The sequence below is a fragment of the Lipotes vexillifer genome, unplaced genomic scaffold, assembly GCF_000442215.2.
Source record: "Lipotes vexillifer unplaced genomic scaffold, Lipotes_vexillifer_v1.1 scaffold668, whole genome shotgun sequence".
Lineage (NCBI taxonomy): Eukaryota > Metazoa > Chordata > Mammalia > Artiodactyla > Lipotidae > Lipotes > Lipotes vexillifer.
The window spans coordinates 4,625,973-4,644,596 of NW_006785319.1; the positions used below are offsets into that span (position 1 = coordinate 4,625,973).

An 18,624-nucleotide genomic window follows, 5' to 3' on the forward strand; every position below is an offset into this window, starting at 1 on the left:
GGAAATTATTCCATATACTTTACCATCAACCTCAACTATGACTTTATGATAATCAGTATAAATAGAAATAACATTAGAAATACCCAGCATTATATGGAAAAAAATGAGTAAAAATAGATTATTTAAGAAACTGTAAAATTTCCCCTACTCCTTTTCTGGTCAGTTATTATGGCAATTCAGGGGAAAAGGTGAAACTTAATTTGCTCTATTACTTAGATAATTTATTTCCATAGAAATAATCCTCACAGGTAAGTTAGAGTGGGTGAGGCTGGCCACTGCCCGTAAGTGGGTCTATAACAGTATTATTCCCTGTTGTGGGAAGTTCCCTTTCTAGTCGTTTATTACAAAGTATTTCCTGAGCACCTGTCATGTGCCTGGTACTCTTTTTGGGGGGTGGGGTACACGATAGTGAAAGGGGCTTGGAGCCTGAGGCAGGACAGTACACACACAGATGATACACTTGAGGTGGTCATTAATGCCATGAGTAGAGGCATAATGAGGACGGGGCCATCATTTTGGATGTGGTGGTCCAGAAATTTCTTTTTGACATTTGAGTGGAGGACTGAACAAACCAGATAAATGGATACGTGGGAGAAGAATGTTCTGGGCAGAGCAGAGTGAGGGGCAAGGCCCTCAGCAGTGAAATATGACGTAGCAAGAACGCCAACGTGCTAGAGCCTGTAGTTCAAGGCTTTCAGTCACTCCATGGCATTGCACTGAAATGCTATTTTATGACGTAACTGTTTTATTCTCCTTCTAGGTGGTGACCGCTACGGGGACACTGGCTTTAGGAATCAACATGCCCTGTAAATCTGTGGTTTTTGCTCAAAACTCGGTCTACCTGGATGCTTTAAACTACAGACAGGTATTGTGATATGCAGAAACTCCCTAAATAGGGCAATTGAAAGAGTAAGAAAGGCGACACTTTGGTTTGCAAACGTGCTGCAATTCACGGGGACTTTCCTGCAAACCTGACAGTCACGTTTAGCTGTGGTGTAGCGGGCCGGTCACGGGCTTGGTGTTACGTGACCTTGGGTGAGATCTCTAACCGGCCTGGTCCTTCTTGGCTATCTCCAGAAGAGGAATGATAAGGACGGTCCCATGGCATTTGCAAGAATTCAGTGAAGTGATTTGTAGGGAAGACACAGGTGCAAGGTGCTTGAGGACTCTCTCCTCGTCCAGCCCCTGTGCCCCTGAGTTTACGCCCTGGGGTTCTCTTTCATGCTTCTCTTGTCTTTGCCCCTGCTGTGCACTGTACTACCAAGCCGACTTTGTTATTCTCGTCCAGTGCTTTTGATTTTGGCCTTGCAATGTCCATTTCCGCCGTCTTGCATCATACATTTTTAGCTTGTAGTCATTAAACAGTTTTCCTAATTTTCAGGTCTCCTGACTCCACTGTGTCCTGAACGCAGACGGTTTTCCTGCTCAGGATCACTTGGTGAATATTTCTGCTACATCTATCAGCCAACATTACGGGTTTTATCCAAGTGCCGCCCGCCCACCCCACTTCCTCACGGAACACTTCCTTTCTATTCCCTGATGGGCCTTGTTCCTACCCAATACAACATCCTTAGTTTTTCCTCCATTTTACCAACCCCTGTCCTTTTGATTTCTCCTTCTGCTGCTGTTCTGGGCATGAACCCTCCCCCCATATCATCTTTGGGAATCTCTCATTTAGGAGTCTGGGGCCGGCGTTATGGATGGTGAACTTGGCAGTGGAAATGCCAAGGTTGGAGTCCTGGGTCTTTCACTTCTTGGTGTTTGCTTACAGTGAGTTTCTTATTTCCCAAGCCCCAGTTACTCTACTGTAAAATGCAGACAATGATTACACTCACCTCATAGGGTAGTGGTTGTAGGGTCTTTATGAAAAAGGTGTAAAGGACTTAGCACATTCTGAGCACTTACTAAAGGAGACCTAATATAACTTCTGTAACGAGTTTGTTCTTAACTTCCTTTGTACAAGTAGCGTTTCTGAATTTTATCTCACTCTTGCATCTCCTCAGCTTGTGCACAATTTTTATGGTGATTTGTCACTCAGCGCACATGTGTGTAGGGGAGAGAGAGAAAAGGGACAAAGGAGGGGGGTGGGAAAGAAGAGAGGAAGACTCGGAAGTTCAGCTGTAAGTGAACTGGAAAGCAGGGTCTCTTCTTTTTTTCTTCTTGCTGTTCTGTCTTCTGTATATCATTACACAAATATCTAGCACAGTTTTGGGAATGAAATGAGGACATCAGGATGACGAATGTCTCATTTTCAGCTCTGTCTCAGCCCCGGTGAATTTCCTGCCTGGTACCCAGTTGGATTTTAGACTCAGTTCTGTAATGGTTGGACATCGTCACAGTGTACTTGCTCTAATGCAGTATAAAAGGCTCAGTTCTTATACTGTGATGGAGAAACTGTTCAGGAAAGATTTACTTTGTGATTCTATTCTGTTTTCAGATGTCTGGACGGGCCGGACGACGAGGCCAAGACCTGGGGGGAGATGTGTATTTCTTTGGTATCCCACTCCCTAAAATCGAAAAGCTCATCAAATCCAATGTCCCTGAACTGAGAGGGCAGTTCCCTCTCAGCATATCCCTGATCCTGAGACTCATGCTTCTGGCTTCCAAGGCAGATGACCCTGAGGATGCTAAGGCAAAGGTACTGTGGGGATGGTTTCTGGGGCTGAGTCTCCATTACTGGCCGGACTCTTTTTTACATCTGTAATGATAGCTTCTTGGAGTCACCATTCTTTAATGCTTGCTAGTGTCTTGGCTGGTAGAGAACTGGGGGTGGGTGGGGAGAGTAATAATTAGTTTTGTTGTCTCTGTCAATCATAGAATTTATGGCCAAGGGGCATTTGGATTTGCCCCAGATTACTATTTTCACGTATGATAAACATTGCCCCATAGGAGTGAAGGGTGCTAGCTATGGATCTTAAAAGATCTGGGTTACAAAAAGATTTGTGTTTATGATTTTGTAATAAAAGAGTTTATTTTTCGTAAAAAAGTAACCCAAGTTCATCAAAGAATATTTGGATAATGCAGAAAGTTGAAGGAAGAAAAAAAGCACCTACACCTAGTTTGGCTCTCCAAAAACAGTCACATTCTCATTTTGCTATTTTCTTCAGTCATATTTCTAAGTATAGGTGTGTATTTGGTTCCTTGCAAAGATATATTTATATTTAGTTGGACTTAAGACTATGGTTGTAGACTTACCGTGAAGTTTTCTGCTGAGATAAATGTTTTGAGTCTAATCCCACAATGAGAAATTTAAAATTCATAATTAAATATTTGGCTTCATCCTTATGAAGATGCATTGTGAAAGGGACCCACTCCTCCCTGGGTTTGTGTATTGATTATCCTGCCCTCTAAATTGGATCCTGTTTGCCAAGGTGAGGATTCTTCGAGGACTTTTGTGATGAGCAGCCTCTTGTTATGTTGTTGATGCTCCTACAGACCAGGTGCATGTCGTTTTAGACCAAAACTTCCCCATGTTTGAGTTCTTACCTTTTACCTCTATACGGGAGAGAAGCATACGTCTTCTTGCAAACTTTTAAATTTTTTTCAAAAAGGTTTTCTGAGTCGCTGGTCTTCTTTGTCTTGGCCTGTGTGAGGAGCTCTCTCGGTAACCTTCACACATAAAAGACTCAAGTGTGGGCGTAAATTTCTTGGAATATTCTTTGTACTTATCACATCAAGCTAGAATCACTTCACTGCCCTCTGGCATTTACTGTCATAGAGGAACAGACTCTTGAAATCTCCTCTAGAGGAACTGTGCTAATTCCTGTTTCCTTATAGTTTATTTCTTTCTGCCTATGTAATTATATGAGTATTTTTAAAAGTCTGTATATTTAAATTCTTTTCCCCAGAACTTTCTATTTTGTGTGTCTTTCCTTTTATGTCTTATTGATGTTTTAGTTATTACATGATGAAAACTTTCAGTCTTCATGCTCAGAAGTTTTTATCGCGGTAAAATACATGTAACATTAAATTTGCCATCTTAACCGGTTTTAAGTGTACAGTTCAGTAGTGTTAAGAACCTTTGCATTGTGCAGGGCTCAGGTCATTCTGGAACTAAGAAAAGATTTCTTAAGTTAGATCTTTGATATTTGCTTCCGTTTTGATTTTTTCAGTTTCCAGCAAAAGTTATAGCTTTTAAAATCAAAAGTCGTTTTCCTGTTCTCCACTGTTGTTTTTCTTCTTTATGAGAGAACACTTGAGTTTATCTCCTGCGTCTCTGCTGCACTCTCTGAAGTTTCAGATCTACTCCTTAGGGATACCACGTGGCTGTTCATTCTGCTGCTGGACTTGTTTCCCTGAGATTGTGCACTATTTCCTATGTCACCCTTTCATATCATAATAATGGATTATTTTTTAAACGTCAATTTATATTGTCCATTTACCTTATGCGGTTGCTCTTGTTTCATAAGAGGTCATATCTTTTGGCCTCCACTGAGGATGCCAAAGAATTTTTCCAAAATATGTTTTTCTAAGAAAACCCATTTTCATAGGTCAGATTACTTTTGAGTAGAAGCCAGTGTTCTTGTGATGGTCTGTAAGTTTCTACAGAGCCTGGTCCCAGGCTCCCTTGTCGGACTCACCAGGTCCTGCTCTCCTACACGAACCCACTACCTGCTCCACCGGCAGTAAGCACGTAACAGTCTGAGGGGCACGGCTTTGCTGTTTCTGCTGCTTCCAGAACCTTCGCCCAGATGTGTGCACAGTCTTACTCTTCCATCTTGTTCAGTTTCTTGCTCTGCTGTTAGCCTGCTGCCACCACTCCTCCTGCGCTGTCGATGGACCCCCGTCTGCCGTGCCAACTGTGACCCCTGCTCATTTATACATAGCACACACCACGCCTTACACAGCTGCAAATCTCTGTCTCTGTCTATATCTACCATCTCTACCATGTTTTTGTTTATTTTCTCTATATTTCCCACTGGAATGTAAGCACCCTAGGCCAGAGTTGTTTGTTTGTCTTAATTCTTGGTACAGACACCCAATAAATAGTTGTAGCATGACTGAATAATTTTAGGAAGTTGGTCTGTTTTCTTAAAAGAACTGATCTCTTGTGGGTTTTTCTATTTTCTCACTTTTGAAGGAAAGTACATCCCTTCAAATCTGGTGGTTTGCCAAGAAAGAGGGTGCATGATTTTTCTTTTGGTTTCACTCTCTGCTCACTGCAGTGCTGTTTAAATACCCTTTTAAATGTGAAGCTAGATGAATAGCTTTTGGCCCAAACCTCAGCATTTAGCATATTTTCAAATTATGTAGCTTTCTGGACTGAAAGTTCATCTTCTGCCAATGTCACTGACAGATTGGTCCACAGATTGGTCCTGTGGAGGCCGTTCGTCACCACGAACTGCAGTAGGCACTGCAGTCAGAACTCTTACTGTCGTAATAAGACTTTAGTGACGTGGTCTGCATCTCCAGAGTTACAGTGAACCACCAGAAGTTGCTCACCCTCTTACTACTCTGCTGTTTCCTGGCTGTTGCTCTAAATGTAGAGCGAGAGAGAGGAGAGGTTGTAGGAAAGGGCATTTTTGGCTCCCTGAAAACGTATCACCCCAAAGTAGAGGTGATGGGTGGTACACCCCATCCCTTCCTTCCTTCCTCCCTCCTTCCCTCCCTCCCTCCCTCCCTGCCCGTCTCCCTTCCTTCCTTCCTTCTCCCTCCTAGTCCCCTGGCCTTACATTGACTAGAGATTCTTCCCAGGTACTATGAACTCTCAGGCCTAAAGGCAGCCACGTTTAATTTCGATGCTGTTGGGAAATTCTCCTTTTACTTGAACCTCATAAACGTTGTAGTGAGCAGTTGAAAGATATCTGAACTGTTAACTCGATGCTGCTTTAGTGTCTCAATATTTTTATTACTTTGACCTCGATCAACCTAATTCCATCGTTTTTGCAACGATACTGCAGGACATGGGATAATGTATCAATAATATCGTATTTTCTTCCAGAACAACCCAAGATTGTAAGCTCTTAAACTGGATCCACATATATTACCAGATTATTTGGCAACGTGTTTCATTTCCAATGATTCTGTTTTATATGTTCCGTTTTGCTAGGGGAAGGGTGTGCCATGTAAGAATATGGTAAAACAAGTCATGTGAAATCCCACTGAATCTTAGGTGGGTCTGGTATCTGTGGGGTAAAATGGATATTAGTAATATATATTTGATTGTTTTATATTCTTTTATGAGCTGGTCACTCGGATGTGGCCACAGGAGGAGACAGACGAGAGGCTCAGGGAAACAAAGTAGAAACTCAAGAGGCCCTAGAAATGCAGGCAGGGTGCACCCTGCAGGGCTTCTTGAGACCCCAGGATGGTCGGGAGGCAAGAGACACGAGGGGAGGGAGAGGGTCCATGGGAAGGCGAGGCATCTCAGAGTAAATAGTTTGGGACTGGCTAGTTGGAATAATTCGGGTGGGCTTTGGGAGCTGCGGTGGTCTCTATTTGCCTGGCACCTGGGGTGCTTTAGGACAGGGGAATATTGGCTTGGTGTGTGAGATTCAGGTAAGGCAGCAGGTGGGGCGTAAAGTTGGCATTGGTTGGTTTGTAGAGGAAAAGCAAAGCTTTATCAAGTTGTTGTTATCTTTAGAAAGTAGCCCTGGGAGTATCAGTCTCTCCCCAGCCAGCGGGGTTTTTAAGATGTCAAAGCATCGTAATATGCAGGAAAAAATGTTAAATTCCAATGCACCTCTCTTGTCATCCAGGAGTGTATTTCTCAGCAGGAGCACAGTGTGAATTAACGTCCTCCTCTCCTCAGGTGCTGTCGGTGCTCAAGCACTCACTGCTCTCCTTCAAGCAGCCCCGGGCACTGGAGATGTTGAAACTGTACTTTCTGTTCTCCCTGCAGTTCCTGGTGAAGGAGGTAGGACCGTGTTTGCCTTTTTGTGAGATAGGATCGGTACCATCTCTGTTTCTCATCATCTTGAACTAATTCCAGTCTTTCCAAGGTTATAGCCAAGGATTCCTACTACTTACAGTTGATTTAATTATCAAAGTGGGCCAGGTAATGAGTACTAATCTCTCTTATGTTGGTATTGTGGACTGAAAAAAAAAATGCACAACCTGAAAGTTGAGAATTGTGTTTTATTCGGTGGACATTCTTAGGACTTCAAGCCCAGAACATAGCGTCTCAAATAACACTTGAGGGGCTGCTCCCAAGAGGCAAGGGAGGAGCTAGGATATATAGGGGTTTTTGCAATAAGGACCAGTCAGAGCTTCAAAAGATGACTGTTAATTAAAGAAAGCCAGGCACCTCAAGTTAAGGAATTTAGTGCTCTTCCGTGTATGGGAAGATGCAAGAGTCTGGGCTCACTGAAATCATTCCTTTGATCTGCACCTCAGCTCTCTGGGGCCAGTGTCCTGTGCTTTCCCATCCTGAGTGTCCTCAGGTGCACCATTGCGGGGGCTGCAGTGGCTGAGGGCTTGATGGTGGAGCATCCTGTCTCCATCCTGAGTTCCCTCAGGGCTCACCGTCTGGGCGGCTGTAATGTGATGGCTTGATGGCTGCAACATCTTTTGCTTACTGATATGGCAGCAGTGTTTTAGTTCTCAGTATTAAGTACTATTTTAAACTGGCATTTAATAAGTTGTCTATTAATTAAGGTATGTGGTTGAGTTGAGTCAAACTAATAAATTATGTCTGTTCTTTAGGGCTATTTAGATCAAGAAGGTAATCCTACAGGCTTTGCTGGACTTGTGTCACATTTGCATTATCACGAGCCTTCTAATCTTGTTTTCGTCAGTTTTCTTGTAAGAGGCCTTTTCCATAATCTCTGTCAGCCAACCGGGAAAGGTAAGCTTGACGTTTCATACGTATGGTCTAAAAACAGCAAAGATCCTATAGTGAAAGCTAACACTTCAGGAAATTTTTTTTTTCTACAAAGAAAATGCAAGTTAATATTTAGATAATTTGGAGATACCAAATTAGATAAAATAAAGTTTTATATACTTACTAATATAGATTACATAGGAGAAAGCCATATTTTGTGGCAACTATTTAAAAATAACAACTTCTTATTAACTTGAGAGTTTCCTTGATTCCAGGATTCAGAAATATTAATATATGATTTTTTGATAAATATTTTTCTAATTAAATGTAATATATGCTCATCATAGAAAAAGGGTGTAGGAAACCATCATGTTAAAAAAATATTCACTGTTGATATTTGTGAATATTTTCCTCCAATCATATTTTCTTTGAATATAATTCTATAGTGTATTTCAATAGCTGATATCATATTAGTTGCATGATCTAGAAACTTATTTCCCCCAGATTTGCTTTTGTCAAATTGTGTACATTTTCTGTGAATTCCATTTGTAAAGCCTATCTAATGTTTCATTTAATGCAGTTTTTATTTTTTTAATTTATTTTATTTTATTTTATTTTTGCGGTACGCGGGCCTCTCACTGCCGTGGCCTCTCCTGTCGCGGAGCACAGGCTCCGGTCGCGCAGGCCCAGCGGCCATGGCTCACGGGCCCAGCCGCTCCGCGGCATGTGGGATCCTCCCGGACCGGGGCACAAACCCACGTCCCCCGCATCGGCAGGCGGACTCCCAACCACTGCGCCACCAGGGAAGCCCAAATGCAGTTTTTATAAAAGCCTTTGATTTTTATAACTAAACCATAGATCTTTAAACTATGTCCCTGAAAGAAATGCTTCTGTCTCTGTGCTTCAGTTCGTTGTAGTTCCTGATGCCTGGTGATTTCCTTGCCTTTCACAGCATAACTTTGTTTTATCTTCCATTGTTAACTGGCAGGAACAATCTGTTTTACACAATGTCACTAGGCTCTGAATGTGCATTGTTCTGTGAAACCAGGATCCTCAGGAAGTTCTGTCTCCCAAAAGCTCTGTAAGAGGAGAAATAATTTCAGGCAACAAGGAGTGCAGTTGTGTTTATTGCTGTGTGTGTGTGTGTGTGTGTGTGTGTATAGGGAGGTGTGTGCGGTTATAAACATGGAGACAGAAGCTTTATGAGGCGGATAATATGGACGTTAGTATTTTGTACATGAGGAAGCAGAGAAGTTAAACAAATTGCCGTGGTCACAAAACGTAAATATTGTAAGTCTTGAGCCAAGATTCAAATATGAACAAGTTATTAAAGGTGGCACTTTTTAACACGACCATGTAACAGTCACGTGCTGTGGAGGATGGGTGTGAGTCAGGTTGATGGGAGATATATAGATAGATAGATAGATAGATAGATATAGATATATAGATATATAGATATATATATAATTGGAGTATACCATGTTGGAGCTTTACCATGTTGTGTTAGGGGTTGACAGTATATTAACATCAGTGGCAGGGAGGGGAGGGGAGGGGGCCGGGCGGTTATTTGTGGGTTAGTTTTGGAAACCCTTACGTGCTTGGCTGAGGAGATTGGATTTTGTTTATGAGGCATTGAGAGGCCATCAGAGGCTTTTGAGGAGGTGAGATCATGATCATTAAATGCTTAAGAAAACCAGTCATAGACTAAAGAGGAAGGTCCCAGGTAAGGGGACAAGGGTCTTTGGTTGGAGTTGCAAGAGTCTGAGGTAGAGGGGGAGCGGCAAGAAGGAAAAAGAAGGCACAGGTGTCAAACTGCCAGCAGAGATAGTCATTCCCTAGTCGCTATACTTGTTAACAAATTTCTAGTCTCCGTGAAATAACATGCAATATGACATTCAATTTGTATTGTTCAATTTAAATATTAAAAATGGGATTAATGCACTTTTTATGTTTATGACAAGGTTATGACAAGGTATTTTATTCTGTATAGGCTCAAAACATTTTTCTCAAGATGTTATGGAAAAGCTAGTGTTAGTATTGGCAAATCTGTTTGGCAGAAAATATCTTCCAGCAAAGTTCCAAGATGCTACGCTCAAGTTTTATCAATCCAAGGTAAAATTTATGATTCTGATAACATTAAATAATTAAGATAATTTAACAGATCCTACCGTAAATGATTCCACAGCAGTAGAATTTTATTAATGTAGAGTTCATTTGTTTTATAGAAATAATTTGTTCATTTGTTTTATAGAAATAATTTGTTCTTCTGTAATCAGTGTTATATTTAATCTGTAATTCACATGTCTCCTCTATAAATCTATCAAAAGATTAAATGCCTTGAGGAAAAATGGGATAAAAATTTCTGCTCATGTTTTCCATTGGATTGTATAAACGTGTAGCAATCAGTGGCTAAAGAAAAAAAATGTACGTAATTATACATTAAAATGAACTAATAGTTCCCATCATTGAATCTCTAGTTCTTTTAGCATCTTTTTACCTTGCAGTAGGTCTATGGACAGGAAGTGTACGCTGTAAACTATAATGTTCTCACTGAAAAAATATTAGAATAGTCACCTAAGAAATCATCCCTTGACACACAGACTGTTGTCCGATTTTATTTGCAATGACTTCTTTGATCATGATTCCCTGTCATTAAATCAGCATCAAATATTATTACTAATGTATTTCACTAGAATCTGAGAAAGTGGGAAGGGCTGGTTATTATACCAGATAACCTTGGTAAAAGGTGACAAAGAAGGACATAAAGAGAAGAGTTCATCTATATTGTCTACCATCACAATGTTAAGTTACCATTCTCAGCCCTCACAGAATGTTCTCTAGACCAGTGAACACAATTTTAGTCATTGACTTTTCATCTTCATATCTTTTTCATCACATGTACATTCTTGGACTATTATTTGTTTTGGTTAAATAAACTTATTTTCCTTATAAAAGACAAGTCAGTATCTCTATTCTTACACAGATGGTTATGACAGAAAAAAGCAAAATAAAAAAAGGTTTTGAGTGGAGGCCTCCTATTTCTCTCTCTTTTTTCCTTTAAAGATTATTAGAAATTTGAGCACTTCCAGGCGGGACATGCTAGGTGGCCATCACGCCTGTTGCAACAGAGAGCTGTGGAAGGGATGAGGATTATATTGGCTAAAATTATAAAATGGCAAGAACTTATCCAAGGTGTGATTGGACTCTCCAACCATGATTTTTCTCTCAAAGAACTTGTTGATTCTGGACGAGGTTGAAAGTTGTACTTAGCATATCCAGAGAGCCTCTCCTATGAGAAAAAAACCCAAAACAAAACAATAAAGCTTTTAGTGATTCCATGAGGCTGGAGTGACAGACTAGACACTTGAGGGAGTGTTAACTCAGGACATTCACTGGGTCATATCTGCATCAAATGTCGGGGTGTTACACCACATTTCTTGCAGTCTTGTAGCATTTATTAAATAAAAGCCCACTAGAGGGAAGAGTTTGAATTTATTCATAGGCTTATATTACCCTCAAGGCATTTTTAAAGCCATCTAGGGCTGGAAGATGGAAATGTAGGTTATGAAGCTCTACAGGAATGAAGTAGGTCTTTGGGAATCTTTTAGGGCTGAGAAGACTGAGACCCACCAGCCTCATACTCAAAACCCAAGAGGGCTTAAGAGCAGAGATGCACCAGATGTAGACTGAGACTTATTAAAACTGGAAAACAGTATCAATCCACTTCAATCGCTACTTAGACTGAGGTGATCACATCTTCACTCACTTGGCCAAACACAAAATTGGGGAGCTCACTCCAGTGGAAGATAACATTGTTTGAAGTCTATCAGGTCCTTTTACCAACACTTCTGGTGAAAGAAAAAAAAAAAAACCTAAAAAAGTGAGTAAGCAAGAACATATGACCAGTTAGCAGAATGAAAGCAGGCAATAATAACCAACACAGAGATGATTCAGATATTGAAGTTAGAATATAAGGAAAATGGGGGAAGAGATAGAATTGATGAAAGGATGGAGACTTTCACTAGATAATTACAAAATTGATGAAAGAATAGAGAATTTCACCAGATAATTAATTGGACAGTCCAGAATTGAAAAATGTACTGTCTGCTCAGAATATACATATCAGAAGTCAAAATCAGTGAGTTGACTGATAGCTCAATAAAAGGTATCTGAATTGTAGCACAGGGAGAAAAAAATGAAAATAAAAGCAATAGCATGTGAGAACGTGGATCACATTCCAAAGGTTTAATGTAATATAATGGCAATCCCAGAAGAAGAGGAGGGAGAAAAATGGCCGGAGGGTATATTCAAAAATAATAGCTGGGGGGCTTCCCTGGTGGCGCAGTGGTTGAGAGTCCGCCTGCCGATGCAGGGGACGCGGGTTCGTGCCCCGGTCCGGGAAGATCCCACATGCCGCGGAGCGGCTGGGCCCGTGAGCCACGGCCGCTGAGCCTGCGCGTCCGGAGCCTGTGCTCTGCAACGGGAGAGGCCACAACAGTGAGAGGCCCGTGTACCGCAGGAAAAAAAAAAAAAAATAGCTGGGAATTTTCCCAAGCTGATGAAAGACAGCACTCCATAGTTTCAAAAGATTACTCAACTTCAAGAAGGATAAAGAAACATTAAACTAAAACTACTGAAAATCAAAAACAAAGAGAAAAACACAAATCACCTAGAGCCGAAATAGACATTTCCTTGAATAAAGCAATAATAAGATTGATAGCTGACTTTCTGACCAAAATAATGGAAGGTAGAAGAAAATGGGAATATAATTTTCACTCCACTCTGTTTATTTTTATGCATGAATGTGTACAGATACTTAGCGTATGTTTTAGACATAAGTTAAAGCAGGGTAAATATATTGTGATTGGTTTCATGACATATCAAGAGGATATGCATACCTTATTTTTAAAGTTTTTTTGAGGTATAATTGATATATAAAAATTGCATACATTTAATATATACATGTTAATGAGTTTGGACATATGCATACACCTGTGATATCATTGCCACAACAAAGGCACTAAACATATCCACCATGTCCAAAATTTTTCTTCTGGTTTTATTTATTTACTTAGTTAGGAATACTTACCATGAGATTTATCCTCTTAATGTAGTTTAAAGTACACGGTACTGTATCTTTAACATAGGTACTATGTTGTAGAGAAGAGCTACAGAAATTATTTAGCCTGCATAACAATAATTTATATTCAATGAAAAACAATTCCCCACTTCCACCTCCACCCAGCCCCTGACAATATTCTCTGCTTCTATGAGTATGACTATTTCAGGTCCCTCATGTAAGTGGAATCATGCAGTATTTGTCCTCTGTGAGGCTTATTTTACTTAACATAATGTCCTCTCGGTACATCCATGTTGATCTCCTTTTTTAAGAATGAATAATATTCCACTGTATGTATACAGCACACTTTCTTATCGATTCATCTTGTTGATACACACTTGGGTTGTTTGTATGTCTTGCCTGTTGTGAATAATGTTTCAGTGAACATGGATGTACAGGTATCTCTTCAACATCCTGGTTGCAACCCTTTTGGATATATACCCAGATGTGGAATTGCTGGATCATATGATAGTTCTATTTTTAATTGCTTTAAAGAAAACTTTGTATGTTTTTCATAGTGGCTGCACCAATTTACATTCCCACCAACATTGTATACGTTTCGAATTTTTCTACATTTAAAATTTTTCTTCAACCCTTATAATCTCGTTTTTTTTGATGATAGCCATTCTAACAGTTATGAGGTGCTATCTCATTGTGGTTTTGATCTGCATTTCCCTGATGATTAGTGATGCTGAGCAACTTTTAATATACATGATGGCAATTTGTATGCCTTCTTTGAAGATGTGTCTTTTCAAGTCCTTTGCCCGTTTTTCTTTTGTTTTTTTGTTTGTTTGTTTTGCTATTGAGTTGTACTAGATTCTTACGTATTTTGGATATTACCCCTTATCAGATGGTTGGTTTAGAAATATTTTCTCCCATTCCAGAAATGCCTTTTCACTCTGTTGATTATTTCTTTTGCTGTGCAGAAGGTTTTTAGTTTGATGTAGTCCCACTTGTTTATTTTCACTTGTGTTGCCTGTACTTTTGACGTTACATTAAAAAATCATGGCCAAAACCAATGTCGCTATATTTTCTTTTATTAATTTTACAGTTTTAGGTCTTACATTTAAATCTTTCATCCGTTTTGAGTTTTTTTTTTTTTTTTTTTTTTTTTTTTTATTTGACGTTAAAAAATCATGGCCAAAACCAATGTCGCTATATTTTCTTTTATTAATTTTACAGTTTTAGGTCTTACATTTAAATCTTTCATTTCATCTAACATTTGACTATTTGGACAAAATGGGAAAATTCCTAGAAAATGCAACTTTCTAAAACTAACCAAGGACTATATGAATAATTTCATATCTGATAGCTATTAAAGAAATGTAACCAATTATTGTTTTAAAATTTCCCATTTAAAAAAACCCAGCTTCAGATGGCTTCAGTGGTGAACTTTTTTAAACATTTAAAGAATAACAGCAAATTTTCACACACTCTTCTAGAGAATATAAAAAGAGGGAGCAAAACTTAAACTTAATATCAAAACTTGACAAGGACATTATAAAAAATTAGAGATGTATCTCTTTTATGAAAATATAGATGGAAGAATAATTAACAAAATATTAGAAGAAGGAATCCAGTGGGGTTTTAAAGACCCTCACAATTAAGTGAGGTTTATTCCAGGCACAAAGGGGACTCTATATTGTTGCTTGCTTTCCAAACATGTCACTAGATTCTTTGAAATATTCACAAGTCTAATGTCATTTGAGGGCATACTTCTATTTAAAAGAGTTTTGATTAAATAGCATGAAAACAAAATTTTAAGAGTAAAGGTATTTGTTTTTATAACACAAATAGGAATAAAAAATGAATTTCACCTGAATTTCATAGATGAAAGAATGGAACAGTTTCATTACTGAAAAGGTAGATAACTATAGAATTATATTACATTGTTCTTTGCAGTTCTTCTAAACTTTCAATTTTCAAGGATGGTACGTAGATCTCTCTGAAAAATATTTGGCCTCCAGTTTTTTTGTTTTTGTTTTTTTTTTGCTGACCTCCTCGATGATTTAGGTGTTTCTGGGGGATCTCCCTGAGGACTTCAAGGCTGCTCTAGATGAGTATAACACAAACGTGACAAAGGACTTTGCCTCTATCCTACTGATTGTTTCCAAACTGGCTGATATGAAACAAGAACATCAGCTCCCATTGTCAAAAATAGGTAAGTGTATCTTAGCTCCATTGTGGAACAGTTTAAAAAATAAATAATCTTGCCTAAGAACATTTTATCCCATAAGAAGAGTAGAGCCCTGGAAAGATCAGTCTGCCTTAGAATAAGGGGATCCTTTCTGCTGTCTCAAGGAATAAGGTATGATTATTAGAATTAAGTAAAGGACAGTGGAGAATGACATTGAATAGAGTCATTTATAAACCATCTTGATTAAAGGTTGGGTTTGGGACAAGCCTGGAAAATGGAGTAAGGACACCTATGAGATGAGGAGAAACAAGAAGCGATTCTGTCACTTTTTCCTTGAGAGGAGCTGTGCGTGGTGGTCGTGAGCATAAACTCTCTGCATATGACCTGAGTCCAAGCTCTGGCTCTGCTACTTGTTAGCAGTGGGACTTCGAGCAGGGGACTCCATATTCCTGCCTCGATTTTCTCACCAGATAAATAAGGAGGATAACATTATCCACCTAGTTTGGGTGAGCTTTAAATAGTTAAGCCAATGTCTGTAACTTATCTCCAAACAGCACGTAGCACGTAGTCAACATTCCTAATCTTTGCTCTTACTTTTCATGAGCTATTGGATGGAAATCCTCCGGGAGAAACTAAACTGGAAACGGTGACAGGGATACAGGGAAAGGGGTGAGCTCTGGCTAGCCATTTCCTGGTTTCGTAACATCCTCATCTGGAAGAAGTCAGGGAGGAGGACCATGTAGCTTCCCGGACAGCGTGAAAGCAGGAAGTAGACAGTGGCAGAGGGTGTGGCGAGCATCCAGAGGAGGAAGGAAAGGAGCGGGAAGGTTCGGCCTCAGTCACAAACGAGAGCCGACTCTGAATGCGCCCCCCGGTGCTTTACAAAGGGAAGAATGGAAAACATGCTTCTCATACGCCATTTCCAAACCTGCTGATGGTGGCTGCTTGAATCAGCCTGTCTAGAAGGATTCTGCAGCCAAGTCTGAGTTCGGTGGGAAAAAGGACCAAGGTAATAACAACAATTCTGGGCTAAAAGAGGATACAATTTAAATTTAGTCTTTTATGACCTGTTGATCAAAGCAACTAAAATATAATACACAATTTTATACTGTTGATAATAGTATTAATAACTAACATTTATTGAATGTATTCTATGCCAGGATGTGCTGCTTACTGTATGTGACCTGTCTTATTCAGTCTTCATTACAGCGTTGGTCATTGAAAGTTGAATGGCTCCCCTTTGCCTCCTGGTCTAGAGCAGGTGTGTAAGGCTTGGCAATCTGGCTTAATCTTCAAAGCTGATTTGTGCCAACCTCTTATGGCCAGATTTCTCAGGTAAAGAGTGTGAAGACTCACAACTTGTGTCTCACTTGATGAGCTGCAAGGAAGGAAGAATAGCCATTTCTCCGTTTGCCTGTCTCTCTGGGAACTCTGATGGCAATTTGCTTCATCTAGAGACTTCAGACCATGTAAGTGGAAAACGAGGCTTATAAATAAAATGTCATTAAGAAAGAATTGGATTTATCCTTCTAGGCAGCTTAGCAAGGACTTCAAATTCCCCAAATTGAAAAGAATTTCAGGTGTATCAACAGAAATATCCAGGAAAAGGTGCTCTTGAGGCCAGTTTCTCACCCTGGCCTGAGGAACCCTGTTCCATTATACAGAAATCCAGGATCACCACTTTTCCGGAGATTGACAGAGGTTTGCTGTGAAAAGAGCACATAAAACTATCTTTAGGCTTTCCCAGTATTGCTGTAGACGCTGTAAATCCCATATATTCTGGATCAATGATGTCAAAAATGAAGTATAAAGAACTAGATACATTTCAAATATGCTGGATAACCCATTTGAATGTTGGAATAAACTTGCGGAAATTTAAGTATAGTTCACTTACAATGTTGTGTTAATTTCTTGTGTACAGCAAAGTGATTCAGGTATACACACACACACACACACACACACACACACACATATGCTTTTTCATATTCTTTTCCATTATGGTTTCTCACAGAATACTGAATATAGTTCCCTGTGCCATACAGTAGGACCTTGCTGTTTATCCATTCTATATATAATAGTTGGCATCTGCTAATCCCAAACTCCCAAACCATCCCTCCTCTACCCCCTCCTCCCCTTTGGCAACAAGTCTGTTCTCTATGACTGTGTGTCTGTTTCTGTTTCATAGAGAGGTTCATTTGTGTCATATTTTAGATTCCACATATAAGTGATATCATCTGGTATTTGTCTTTCTCTTTCTGACTTTGCTTAATATGATAATCTCTAGGTCCATCTGTGTAGCTGCAAATTACATTATTTTATTCTTTTTTTATGGCTGAGTAGTATTCCATTGTATATATGTACCACATTTGCTTTATCCAGTCCTGACTTTGCTTAATATGATAATCTCTAGGTCCATCTGTGTAGCTGCAAATTACATTATTTTATTCTTTTTTTATGGCTGAGTAGTATTCCATTGTATATATGTACCACATTTGCTTTATCCAGTCATCTGTTGATGGACATTGAAGTTGCTTTCATGCCTTCGCTATTGTAAATAGTGCTGCTGTGAACACTGGGGTGCCTGTATCTTTTCGAATCATGGTTTTTGTCTTTTCTGGATATATGCCCAGGAGTGGGATCACTGGATCATATGGTACCTCTATTTTTAGTTTTTTGAGAAACCTCCAGACTGTTTTCAAAGAATTTTGAAAAACTGTGTAGACCCTTGTGCATTTGAAATGGACGCATATATTATCATATATTTAAATAGTTTCTAATGATATAGATTGCATTTTCAGATAAATGTAGATATGTTAAAATAGAACCATTGCATCATCCTTTTAAACGTATAAAATGGAATATAAATACTAAAGTGTTTTAACACCCATAACTGTCAAGTTAAAAACAGTCAAGAATAAACTTTTTAATGATTTAAATTTTTATGCAGTTCTCTTCCTCTCGTGTTTAGATTCTGCATTCCCCCACATAATTTTACCTTACTTATCCACCAGTTCCCCTTGATTGCAAATCTTCCAGATTTTCGGGGTCAAAACAACTTTCTGGATCATAACAGAATAAGAATGTTCTAAGGACTTTAAATAATAATAACTTTCTGAGCTACTCCCCAGTCATTTTAGGAAGCAGCTATACCAGTGTGCACTCTCACTGGCCCTGCACTAGAGTTCCTGTTGACCCCGTAGAGTTTTCAGAAAATGAGCAGACATGGAAAACTACTGATGTGCTTTCTTCCTTTTCTTCCTTTCCTTTTTCTTTCCCCTCCATCTTCCTCCCCTTCCCTTTTGCTCCAGTAATTGGGATCCAAAGATTGTCAGAGTTACTCAGTTTAAGCCTTCTTTCCAGACATGCAAGGCACCAGCTCCCTGACACTGTGTACAAAGGTGTTTCCTGCACCAATTAGGATACTGATAAAATTTTAAGTTAGCTTTTCTTTCCTAGTGAGTATTGCTATATTCTAGTGGCCGGGGAGTTAAAATTTTTATTGTACGTTGTGAGGCAGTGATGTTCATCGGTGGAGCCAGGCCATCCCACTGTCCTACTTGGGACAGCAGTACCTCAGTGGATGAGAGACACGCTCTTCCTTCACTG

General features: G+C 39.5%; 1 protein-coding gene across 1 annotated transcript in view; it reads left to right on the forward strand.

Moving 5' to 3' along the window:
* The window catches only part of DDX60 (DExD/H-box helicase 60), a 79,092-nt gene that overhangs the window by 56,768 nt on the left and 3,700 nt on the right, over positions 1 to 18,624 (forward strand). Inside the window, 7 exon segments of the mRNA XM_007457387.1 lie at positions 761 to 865; positions 2,438 to 2,638; positions 6,752 to 6,856; positions 7,645 to 7,786; positions 9,753 to 9,874; positions 14,895 to 15,042; positions 16,345 to 16,487. Of these exon segments, the coding sequence (XP_007457449.1) occupies positions 761 to 865; positions 2,438 to 2,638; positions 6,752 to 6,856; positions 7,645 to 7,786; positions 9,753 to 9,874; positions 14,895 to 15,042; positions 16,345 to 16,487 (966 nt within the window).